We start from the raw sequence: 11,949 nt of genomic DNA, 5'->3' as shown, positions 1-11,949 counted from the left end.
TGATTTTGTTATAACAAACTTTTTTATTTTAATTAATTAATTCTTTTTACAAAATAATTCATAAATTTTGGTGACTGTTATTTTCCTAAGCAGAAAACCATAAATGTTGAGTGAACCATGTCTTCATTTTAACCACTAGAAATATATTTACTGTGGTTCCTGAAACTGTGTGTGTGTGTGTGTGTGTGTGTGTGTGTGTGAAAACTTATTAATAAAATAGCTTATTTTTTCATATCCAATTAAAATGGATTTGAGCAGAGTGAATTTTCAAATGTAAATCAAATGATTAAATATTTAGATGTAGTTGGTGTTTGAAGATGAAAACTTATTTGATTCCATCTAAAAGGACTAATTCTAGTGAAATGAAATACTAAGTAAATATTGTCATGCTTGTAACTTGATGAAATAAGTAAATATATGACATCATTTGCTGTATAACTACCTAACAATGCATTACAGGTGTTAAATTCATATTGACTTCTGCCTTTGATTATTGTTACAATGTCATATCTGTTAAACAAACAAAACGAAAAGGGAATTTTGAAAAGTTGCAGAAATTATTATTAGAAGGAATACAGAAAGGTTTTAATTTAGTGTTTTTCACCTTGTAGTGTGAAAGCATGATCAAAAGTACACCTTATATAATATCTTATTATCATTCATTATTAAGCAAATCATATTGTGTAGGGAATTTCATGCATATCAGCTCAGAATGGTTTATCAGTCTGCATCAATTTTACATTTCTAACATCCAGCAAAAATCCAGCACTATATTTTACATCAAGTCAAAAGTGTATGAATTAAAAATCAGTATTTTATTTTGAAATAATGATGATTTGATTATATCATGAGCATTGCAGTTTGACCATATTAGTCCTTAGGATGCATGCCTAAAAATTGCAACGTATCTCTCTCTATATCTAAAAATAACAGACACAAAAAGTACCTAGGCCACATGCCAAGATTGCCACTATCTGTCTCTCTCTGTGCAAATGGCCATTTAGCTGATAAAAGCACTTGTCCCTTGACATTAGACATGTAAGTTGATTAATTTCCTTGATAAGGCCAGCTTTCATGCTGACCGTTATTAAGGTAGGTGAAACCTTGATGGTTATCCTGGGGCCAGCTCCACACATTCAGAATTGAGTAGGGCTTAACTTTGGAATCAAAAGTTCTAGCCTACTTTTAGTAGTTCACTTATTTAGAAAAATATTGGAAATGTTTAACTTGGAGTAAAAAGTGATGGATGTTTTCGATCCATTAAAATTGTTGCTTTAACTTTAACTTAACTTTATTCTAGGGTAAGATTGACCAGAACTTTTTGGCTGAAAGTTGAGGTCAACTTTTGACTTAAGTGCTCATGTGAAGCAGAGGCCTCTATGCTGTTGAGTGTGTAAGTTAGAGACAGGTATGTTTTGATGATACATGTAAGATATGTATAAACAGTTGGAGCTTTTTACAAAAGATAATTGTGCTGTGGAGTAAGTTTTTCAAACTTCAGTGGGTAGTTTACCATTTTTGCAGAAGGAGAATCGAGACGGTGTCTTTTATCAAATTGTCACGTTGTCAGGAAATATTAGTTCAGCTGTTTGTTTGCTATGCTGGAATTTAGTTTGGCATACGTATGAATGCCTGTGCAACTCTCATGTCAGTACAAAGTACACATTTCAGAAATTTATGTCTGTCTGAAACTATGATTTACTGATATCAGAAACAAAAAGTGAATTGTAATGGTTGAAAAAAAATTTTTTTTTCATTTTATTGGTATCATAGGAAATTCATGTCTCTTTCTTGGATCTTTTCCCACTATATGTACAGAAATCATTTTGTTTCAACTCATTTGTTTTGGGTGAAAGAGAAAAGACGCAGTTGTAAGTTAGTCTGCATTTTTTTCTGCTTAGGGCACTACATGCGGCAAGTGAGTCTTATTCTGTACTACCTGGGGCAGTGACAATTAAGTTAAGTCTGTTATTTACTAACTTGGAGTACTTACAAATGAGTCTGTTATTCTGTACTATTTAGAGCAATCATAAATGTGTCTGCAATTCTGATATGTACATAGATTTTATATTTATTTTCATTAACACTTGTTAAGTTGGTGGGGAAATACGATCAAGTGTTCTATAGCCTAAGGATGTCTAAACACTGTGCATCATTTGATGGTGTGCTTTCTTTACAGAAAAGAAAATATAAACATAAAAGGTAGATTTGAGCTTATTTAAATAAGCAAATTTATTTAATTCTTTTGGCACTATTTCACATTGACATTAAACAATATTCAAGTAATACAGCTTGAACCTGGAGGCAATGCAAAGTCCTAAATGCCATTAGAAGTTAATCTACTTTGATCTTGGTCTCACAGCCAGTCAAAGAGGTGCAGTTACTTACTATACTGATTCTATACAGTAGATATACCAAGTATTTATTTTCATTCCCTATGGTATAGGGGGGACTTGGACAATGGCCCTGTACTGGAGTTACCCTGAGACTTCTTACAGTCTTTAATTGGATTTGGTATTCACCTGCAAAGACTGCCTATGGATTACAACCTATAGGTGACTGAAAATCTTTGTTAAAATTGGTTGGGGATTTTAAGGTGTTTGACAAGTTTGAGTTAAAACAGCTGAAGAAAGTCACGAACATGTTTTATGAATGATGAAGAGATCTTTGTGGTAAGATATCATTTTTGCAAAGGGCATGACAACATGATTTACTCAAGTTATTTTTACATGAGTTTTGTACTGTGGTCATGCAAATATCTTCAACAACAATATATTTATCAATTCAACCTGGATAAAGCAAAGTAACTTTCCAAACATTCTGGTAATTTACTTTGTATGATGAGTAAATCCTAAAGAACTCACTGAGCTAAATTTGCTGTTTTGGGGACCTTTTTAATGAGAGTTTTGTTCAAGAAGGTGCTGTATTAGGATTTTGCTTTTATTGTGAATTCTAATTTTTCATACCACTACTTGACCATTAACTCATTCCAAGTCAATAACTTGAAGTGTTCCAATTTTATCTCTAATCATAGCCATTATACAGCCATTATGGGTATCCCTTTCATAAAGATTAAGACATTTTAGCAGGCACTAGACTGGAAGAAGTGAAAATAAGCCTTGCATTTCAAAGTAAAAGCCATTTAGTGCAAGTCAGAAATAGGTACCCAGTGACAAAAGGCAACATCACTATTAATGAATTCAAATGGTTCATCCAAGTGTCTTTTATCAGTATAGAATGTGATGCCTTTTTATATCAGTTGTGTTTTTTGTTTGCTTTGGAAGTTGGTTTTACAGATTTGTTGATTTGAACTGAGTTCAAGTGGCCTGGATATTTGGGGAGAAGTCTAGCGGAAATTTATGCTCAACATCAACGAAATTAGGCTGACTTCCTACTTTGTTCCTACACTTCCTACAGTATGGCTGTAAGTATGCTTTTCTTTCATCTTGGTGTATTTGATTTTCATCCAGCCACAAAGTTTGAAAGCCAAATAGGTGCTTAAGTTTTGGATATCAAAAACAAAGATTTAAATCAAATGTTCTGACTTTTACACACACTGTGCCTAACCAGTACAAATACCAGTTAAAGAGCCATCTATCAAGCTATAAAAGAGAAAAAGAGTATCATGGGCCCATCCCAGATGATGGATATTCTTCATTTGTGTCACCAGCACCACAATGGCACATGCAAGACTGAGTAATGCAGTGTAGTAAAATAGGTTGGCAGACAAAGAGCACTTTCTACTTAAAAATAAAGGCCTTGGAGCTAAAGGGTACTTTTGATCATTTTCAGGCTCAGAACGTGATGTCAGCTCAGGAAATAGCAGGTAATTATCCAACTGATGTGTTAAATGTTTCTAGGTGATAGATAAATATCAAATAGATAGATGAGGAATTTAATTTGGGAGGCAACACTTAATTAAAATAAGACATTTTCAATGAAACTTTTGGGATTACATAGATATTGACTCAGACACCCAAACTTGGTGTAAAGTATTGATGGCAATGTTTTAATTTATTATTTCATAAGGTTAAGATTTTTCAATGAGAAGAAAATTATGTTACATGGCTTTTGATATTGGTATCTCCTAGAGAGAGCTTTAATATCAAGGACAACTGATTGGAGATATTTGCTTAACTCATATAAAGTTCCTTCATTTCTAAATGTATGCAATGGTGCACAATTATATGATCAATTATATTTATGGTCCTCATAGGCAAACACTTGTGGTTACATATATCAACTGCAACGTCTGATTTATCTTGATAGACCATGCTTCAATCTTAGGATAAGCACACCGGTTACTCATTCTTATGTGACTAAATTTCAGTAAGATGACACATATTTTTAAACCAATTAATATCCTTAAATTTCTAGACACTGACAAAAGAGGGTTACTGGCTTTGAATGAAAGTTATGTGGGACAATATTTTAGACAAGATTCTCTTTCATAAATATTTCATTGCCCAACTAATTCAATTAATTTTACATTTGTTTATTTAATTTGATTTTGTTTGTTTTGTTTTAAGCCATTTATTTATTTATTTATTTATTTATTTATTTATTTATTTATTTATTCATCTGCCATTTCTTTTGGAGGAGGGCCCTTATATATTTACAAACACTTGATACTAAATGTGAACATATAACATTATATCGCATTACGTACATTTCTTAAGTTATATGCTCGCCAAAAGAGATGAATCAGATAAGCATGTGCTCTGCAGGGGTTAAGACAAAAATTGTCTGCTAAATTAAGGGGATAAAACAGAAGAATGTATGCTCTCCATGGAGTTGAGACCAAAAGACGGGGTTGTGAAACAGAAAGATAGTTGAATATAGTGTCCGTGGAGGTGAGACCAAAATTGCTCCCCAGAGAGGTGAAACTGAAAACATTATGATCCCCAGGAAGCTCAGGCAAAAAATTATATGCAACCAATACTACATGCTCCCTCTGTTGATGATGATGCTGAAAAATAAATATGCTCCCCAAAGAGGTGAGACATATAAATGCATGCTCCCCAGGATATTTAGAAGTAATGTACGTGTATGCATCCCATCTGGTCAATTTTGCTATATTGAGGTTATCAGGTTTGAAACCTATTATCTGTTCCTTTTTAAATACATGAATGAATTAAATTATTTTCAGAGTCAAAGCTGGTCTTCACAGTGCTGGATAAAAATTCTGATGGCAAAGTGTCAGTCTGTGACATCAGGACAACCATGCACAAGTTAGGACATGATGTCAGCAATGAGGATTGTCAAGAGTTTATTAAAAAAGTGTCATGTAGGTGCAGCTTAGAATCTTATATATAAATGAGAGAAAAGAAACAAATCTCAAGGATCAAATCTGAAGTTGTGAAACTGCTTTTTAATTTTTTATTATCGATATTATAAATTATCATTATTATTTGTTTTGTTCAGTAAGATGTGATAGTTGCTGAGAAATCAAGGAAATTTCATTTATGAATTTTTTTTAGAAATCCCTTTAGTATTATTTGTTACTAAATTAGATGACACTGAAGAGTTGCCAAATTTGATATCATACAAATACATTTTTATGGCATGAAAATCATAAAACTTATCCACAGGTAATGGAAATGCCAGTTTTAATGAAAAGGACTTTCTTGCCTGGATGGAGACGTACAGAGAGAAAGATTCAGAGACTGTTCTCTTCGATTCTTTCAAAGCATTTGACAAAGATAAAAATGGACTTATTTCTCGGGTACAGTATATCTAGTTTTGCTCTATTTTACAAGCATAAAAAAGATCATTAGCCCCAGAAAATAGATTTATGTATTAAACAGTGACAGAATGAATGAATAATCAAATTCATTAAATAATGAAGAATTAAATGAATAGATAAATAAGAGTCCAATATGTATCATATTGCATCAGTATGTTTCGTTAAATATTCGATTTTTGTTTCCAGTTGAAATTATAGCTATATATGTCATTATTCATTGTGTGATAGGAGACTGTTTTAATTAAAATAAAAAAAAATAAACAAACAAAAAATGTATAATCAATTTCCATATTTAACATATCCAGCAAGAGCTTCAGGAAGGCTTGGAGCTGATGGGTGTACATTTAACAGAAGACATGCTGGACAGTATGTTCTCAGTAGCAGACAGAAACCGTGATGGGGGAATTAGTTTTGAAGGTAAGGACCACAAGCAGACACACACACACACACACACACACACACAGAAATACAAATGCATCAGTTTTGAGGGGTATTAACTCCTGTGTTGATTTAAACTTCTAATACCAGGGGACTGTTTTACAAAAAAAAAATGGTTTTAACTTTAAGACTGGTGTAACTTAAGTCTGTTTAGGATCAAAGTAAATCAGTAGAAGTCCACTTTAGTGAAGACATTATGTCTTTTCCATGAAGATTTAGATATGGAAAAAAATTTAGACTGATTGCAATTTTTTTCACAGGCTTCTACATATTCACCCTAGATCAACCTTGACTTACCTGTTTTGTCTCAAAGTTAATACCCATTTTCAAATTGAGTTCTTTTGTGAAAGATGCGCCTTCGGGCTGGTTAAGTTAAGCCTGAAGAGGATCGCTCTAACCTGAATTAAAATCTAGACATCATTAAAATATTCCTTAATAGTGCAAAGAATTAAAGTAATCATCATGATTGGTGTGATATTGACAATTATGTGGTTGAGAAAAAAATTTACCAAATCTAATTTAGTAACAATAATGTGTCCAGAATTGTATGTAAAAAAAAATTACAGCTTAAGTTCCCATGTGTACATAGCAGTAATATTTATTTTATTTTGTTTATCTTTTTGTTTCCTGAAGATGATTCTTTCATTTTTCTTTCCAGAATTTGTTCGTGTCATGAAACCATCCTAGCCAACCACCTTTCATTTACCATTGAGTTCATCACTGCGACAGTTATTTTAGGAATAGACAATCTTTTATGTTGGATTGCATTTCACCTGACCTAAACATGATGGGGATGTCTTTGGCACATCAGTGAAAGCAAACATTTTAACTGCAGATACAATTCTGTATTTTGGTCTTCAGAGTTAAATTGAGTTTCTGCAGCTGAAAATTGGTGAATATTGAAAATTTTGGCTGCTGATTTGATCTGACAAATAATATTAAGTATACAGTACTTTCTTTGATATTGACACCAAAGGCAAAACACAAACTTGCAATCAAGTGAAGGTGCTTCAGCTCTGTTAATGTGTTCAAAGTGAAAATCTAGCTTTTGATGTTCATATAAGCTAATTACTGAATCAATCATCCATTCTACCAGCATGTTGCTACCAGTAAAGCATGCTTATTATCATTTGCATCCACTCATTAATTATTCACATATTCACGTATGATGCTCCAAGTTACAAAATCTAATCAAAAATCCATTAATGTCAACATTTCAATTATGTATTAAAGTAAATGTCAAATGAAAAATTATTTTGTTTAATTGACTTTTTGCTTTTTCAATTTTATAATGCTTGGAAAATATTTTAAGATAATTTTTTTAAAAATTCAGTAGGGCTATCCTTTATGTAGAAAAATCTGGATCTAATTTATCTTTTCTTTTTTATTTACTTTTTTATCTACTTTTTTTTTTTGTTTTGCTTGAAAAGTTGTCACTTGTCCTAGAAGAAAAAGAAAAGAGGAAAAGAGAAAATCCAATTTACTCAGGAGCTTTCAACTGCTTGTGCATGACTAATATGTTTTTTTCATTAGATTTAAAAATTTAATCTCTAATTCCATACCATTCTTTTTGTTAAAATGTTAAAATTTGTTAAGAAATGTGAAACACTGATAATATTCTTATTAAGAGCTACCAGAAGTAGTAAGGCATTACCTCCAATATTCTGTTTTTGCAGCTGTTAGCCACTTTTATAATTCTTGATTAAAAAAGAAGAATCATGTTTTAAAAATGTATTGAGCTAATGAAACTGTTCCCTAATAAAAACCCTTTCTTTTTGCTGAAGTTTGATATTGATTCTTTGCCCCCCGGTTCTAATGACATAAGAGGGAGAAAATGAGAAATTTATGTACATTCAAACGACAGGAACAAGTTGCGCTACTCTTCCTAATGTGGAGGCAAGAAAGGACGGGCGTGCATGTCTCCAGTGTTTACATTAATGGCTACCAAAACGGAGTCAGATAGCTCTCTTCGATCGAAGAAAGAACTGACAGAAAAGTTCCTACAGCTTCGAAAACAAGCTCTGGGAGATGGAGTATACGATAGCTACCTCCGTGAGGTGTTTTTAAAACATGCCAACAAAGGTTCTACGAAGAGATTCACTTTGTTTGGATCCAGGAAGTTATTCATAGCTAGCGCTGTTTTCGTTGTACTGGGGATCATATATTACAACTGCCCCTTCACTTATCAAGATGTCTTAGACGAATTTTATACAAGCAGGTGTTTGGTAGAAAACAGTGCAATACTAGGGGAGATTGCCAGACCTCTTGCAGATTGCGGTATATGCCGTGGCTTGAGTGAAGTCCCCATCATAAACAACTTAAGTGAGGAAGAATTTGTTGAAAAATACGCTTACACGGGCAGACCAGCGTTAGTGAGAGGAGAGACGGGGAACTGGACGGCATTTGAGGTGTTTTCTTTTGACTACTTCAAGGAGTTATACACAGAAACCCCAGATGCATTTGAGATAACAGAAAATGAATGTCAGTTCTTTTCGTACCAGTCAAGGTTTTCTTCACTGGAGGAAATGTTTAATATGTCCAAAGAGAGGGCAAATTATGAGGAAGGACAGGAGCACTGGTATATTGGCTGGTAAGGGGGGGCACTTCTGAATTAAGCGAAGCCCAGGTTTAAATAAAAAAAAATTGTTATACTATAAATTTATATGTGGAACACACATGCACACACACACTCTATCCATTGCAAATAAATACAATTACTACAGTACTTTTTAAATGCTGTCACTTTCTTCATTCTCTGTAGGAGTAATTGTGTTGCTGATGTTGCCAAAAAGTTGAGGAAGCATTATCAGAAGCCTCACTTTTTACCCAAGGACTCGGAAACCAGCTCTCTGGACTGGATATTTATGGGCTGGTCAGGAGATGGGGCAGCTATGCACGTAAGTTTTAAGTCTAAAGCTATAATTTATTGTTACATAGAAAGAGCCCTCTGGGCATGGTTGATAAACCACTCTTTCCCTATAGGGAAGCTTCTTTTCACTTGAGTATTTTAAAAGTCAAATAGCTGAAGAGTGCAAAAATGTTTTTGTTTTCTTCACTTTGTGATGTATACTCAGTACATAATTTATTATCTTGTTATACATTGTGAAAGTAAAATTCATCCGGTGTAAATTAATTGCATAAATCAGTCAGTCAGGGAGGAGGAGCTATGCAGGTAAATTAAACCTTAAAGCTTGAGGCTACCACTGATTATTGGAAAGAGCACTATGGGCATGGCTGACAAGATGATTGATCATGCTGCAAGTCAATGAGAAGGGGAGGTTGATGTCAGTGGAGGTTGCATAACAACTGTGATGCCAGCAGCATTGTGACCTGTGTATTTATGTTCAATGCCTTTGTGAAATTTATCATCCTTTGGAATACTGGTGCCTAGACAAAATTGTACAACCAGTGTCTAAAGAAGTTTTTTTTTTTTCAATTTAGAAACATGTTGCTTATTTATTTTTTATTTTGGTGCTTGCTATCTGGGTCAGTGGATCTCAGTTTTTACTGGCCAAGCTTAAAGTTTTCCTGCCCCCAAAATTTTTAATAAAAAAACTTAAACGTTCACTCGTTGCAGATGTTTCAATTTTCTAAAAGAATTAACATTATATTCTCTTTCACAAAAATCTTAACATCTTTAGGAGAAAAAAGAACTGTAAACAAGGATTGCATTTTTAACACCCCGAGTTCCAGAAATTGTTGGAAATTTACCTCCACTATTAGCATCCATGTGCTGTTTTCAAAAGAAGCATGCTGATACTGTACTAGTAGGTTATACCATGTAGTAATCTCTAAAGCTCAGGCTTGGCCAGAAAATTGGATGTCCTGGGGCAATGGACAGGGGTCATTTTGGACACCAAATGATTTGCAAAAGCAATTTCAATTTGAAAATATTTCTGCTCATTTTAACTGAATGTTATACCAGTGGGCATTACAAGATACAGAGACAGTCTAGTCCACAAAAACATTTTTTCAAATATAATACATTTTGGTATACCGTGTATATTTTTGAGTATATATATTTTATAACAATTTATTTTAAAGGTATTAGGAAAATTTAAGATGGATCTTCTGTTTTATAAATAACTTTCTTGAACCATGTAGATAATCCACATGTGCGCAAAATGAATATTTAAGTTGTGTCTACCTCTGGGTCTGAGTTTTATAACCCTAATTGTTAATTTTTATGTATATATATCCATAGTTGGACCAGGTCCAGAGGCCGTCCTGGCAGGCCCAGATCAAGGGAGAGAAGACCTGGTACCTCTTGCCTCCACCAGAGTGTGAAGATGTCTGCAACGCGCTGGAAGTCACCGTGAAAAAGGGAGATATAAGTAAGTGGATGTCACAGAAAGAGAATGGTGACACAAATACTGTGATATGTTTTTGCTTTTGGTGCAGTTATGTCAAATTTTGATTTATCACTGAATTTTGGTGCCAAATCCTCATTGTGTTTAAGTCATATTTCATTGCAGTTGATCACCTGCTTGTTCTCCAGATATAAGGAGAGGTTTCAAAAGTTAGTTTGTTTCCAACAATTGGGGTATACCACAGTTGGGGCTGGTTTCAAAAAAAGCTTTTTAATACACTGAAGACTTTAGTTAGTCTTAACTTTGGACAAATATTATCATCTACTTTGAACAAGTTAACCCACAGAAAGTACTGCATCTGTTGGTTTTCTCCCCCTATATGAAACAGAGGCAATGTTTTGGCTACTATCAGTTTATCTTCAGTCAAAGTTAACTAAACATTTTGGTCCTATAGTTGAAACCAACTTTTGATGATAAGTTTTTTTATAAAACTAGCCTCAGAACTTACAAACTTAAAGATGAAACAGTCTTTGGATCAATTTTTTCCTTTTTCTTCTCAGTTCTGCTGGATACTAACCAGTGGTATCATTCTACATATATCCACGAGGGAGAGATGAGTATCACCATTGGTTCAGAGTATGATTAGACCCAAGTGGCCGATGAAGCACCCTGAGTTTGTGAGGAATTAGTAACGTTCATGACAGACACAGGCTGGGAGGAGGAAACTGAAACTTGGGCTGGCTTTAAGAAATATTACAAAGACCAAGAGTGAAGTAGTGTGGAATTTTTCCCCTGAAGGACTAAAGGAAAATGTGATCTCAAGATATTCATACATTCCATGTACTGCTTTTTTCAATTTAAAGTATAAATGGGGATTTATTCATTCAGCTGTTTAAATTTATGCAAGTGGAAATGATATACTTAAAGTGACTGTATCAGTATTGTTGATACTTACTCGATTTTAAATGTGATGCAGTGTTATAGACATAAAGAGCTATTGCAATTATTTTTAAACTGCTTGCAACTTTTTTATTTGATTTTTAAAGTTACTTTATAGCTGAATGTTTTCTGCCTATAAGCTAGGCTGTGTGTAGAATTATATTTTTACAGAGGACTATTAAATATATTTTTACTTTATCTTTATTGTTTAGTTTTCATACCTGGCAAATCTCTTATAAAAAAAAAGTGCTTCCATTGTAGATAAACATTTCAATTATTTCTACTACTGGATTGGCATCTGATCCAGACTCCCCCTAACAATATTTGCCATATGATGATGGTGGGAAATAATTCATAGAAATTTATTTAAGAAACAGATACAAAATAGTTTCTATCTCAAAGTAAGTGGAGAGAAAATATTTTTATCAGTCTTTAGTTGACTATTAGAATGGTGACTTGAAGTGTTCGTATCAGACACCAAATCTGGTTTTAATCTTAATCAAGGTCATGTTATTC

At 33.4% G+C, this 11,949-nt stretch overlaps 2 protein-coding genes across 8 annotated transcripts; both read left to right on the top strand.

The window, feature by feature from the left end:
* Nucleotides 1-170: 170 nt before the first annotated feature.
* Nucleotides 171-7,967, top strand: LOC106161494 (uncharacterized). Of its 7 annotated transcripts, none has more exons than XM_013538461.2 (8): nucleotides 171-1,408; nucleotides 1,902-2,555; nucleotides 3,297-3,424; nucleotides 3,793-3,826; nucleotides 5,150-5,287; nucleotides 5,592-5,725; nucleotides 6,052-6,163; nucleotides 6,843-7,967. In XM_013538461.2, the coding sequence occupies exons 3-8, from the start codon at nucleotides 3,419-3,421 to the stop codon at nucleotides 6,869-6,871; spliced, it is 453 nt and encodes a 150-aa protein (XP_013393915.2). In that variant the 5' UTR covers nucleotides 171-1,408; nucleotides 1,902-2,555; nucleotides 3,297-3,418; the 3' UTR covers nucleotides 6,872-7,967. The 7 variants fall into 7 exon arrangements, with proteins under 7 accessions (XP_013393915.2, XP_086862645.1, XP_086862647.1 ...); XM_087006519.1 differs by having other exon boundaries at nucleotides 1,902-2,672; XM_087006520.1 differs by lacking the exon at nucleotides 171-1,408 and adding an exon at nucleotides 2,597-2,672 and having other exon boundaries at nucleotides 1,902-1,918.
* A 133-nt stretch (nucleotides 7,968-8,100) lies between these two features.
* Nucleotides 8,101-11,631, top strand: LOC106161488 (uncharacterized). The gene is made up of 4 exons (XM_024074420.2): nucleotides 8,101-8,774; nucleotides 8,946-9,081; nucleotides 10,389-10,518; nucleotides 11,055-11,631. The coding sequence occupies exons 1-4, from the start codon at nucleotides 8,101-8,103 to the stop codon at nucleotides 11,138-11,140; spliced, it is 1,026 nt and encodes a 341-aa protein (XP_023930188.2). The 3' UTR covers nucleotides 11,141-11,631.
* Nucleotides 11,632-11,949: the final 318 nt, after the last annotated feature.

Source organism: Lingula anatina, chromosome 2 (genome assembly GCF_051362555.1).
Source record: "Lingula anatina isolate TDL-2025a chromosome 2, LinAna3.0, whole genome shotgun sequence".
Classification (NCBI taxonomy): domain Eukaryota; kingdom Metazoa; phylum Brachiopoda; class Lingulata; order Lingulida; family Lingulidae; genus Lingula; species Lingula anatina.
The sequence above is the reverse complement of the archived record's forward strand: the minus strand, read 5'-3'. Positions and strand labels throughout refer to the sequence as shown.

What these genes read in the sequence shown, in the direction of transcription:
- LOC106161494 (XM_087006521.1), top strand. An exon ending in GTTTATTAAAAAAGTGTCAT is followed by an intron (nt 5,288 to 5,591) that starts GTAGGTGCAGCT and finishes ACTTATCCACAG; the next exon opens with GTAATGGAAATGCCAGTTTT. An exon ending in TGGGGGAATTAGTTTTGAAG is followed by an intron (nt 6,164 to 6,842) that starts GTAAGGACCACA and finishes TTTTCTTTCCAG; the next exon opens with AATTTGTTCGTGTCATGAAA.
- LOC106161488 (XM_024074420.2), top strand. Translation starts at nt 8,101, where the DNA reads ATGTCTCCAGTGTTTACATTAATGGCTACCAAAACGGAGTCAGATAGC. An exon ending in GAGCACTGGTATATTGGCTG is followed by an intron (nt 8,775 to 8,945) that starts GTAAGGGGGGGC and finishes CATTCTCTGTAG; the next exon opens with GAGTAATTGTGTTGCTGATG. An exon ending in CGTGAAAAAGGGAGATATAA is followed by an intron (nt 10,519 to 11,054) that starts GTAAGTGGATGT and finishes TTTTCTTCTCAG; the next exon opens with TTCTGCTGGATACTAACCAG.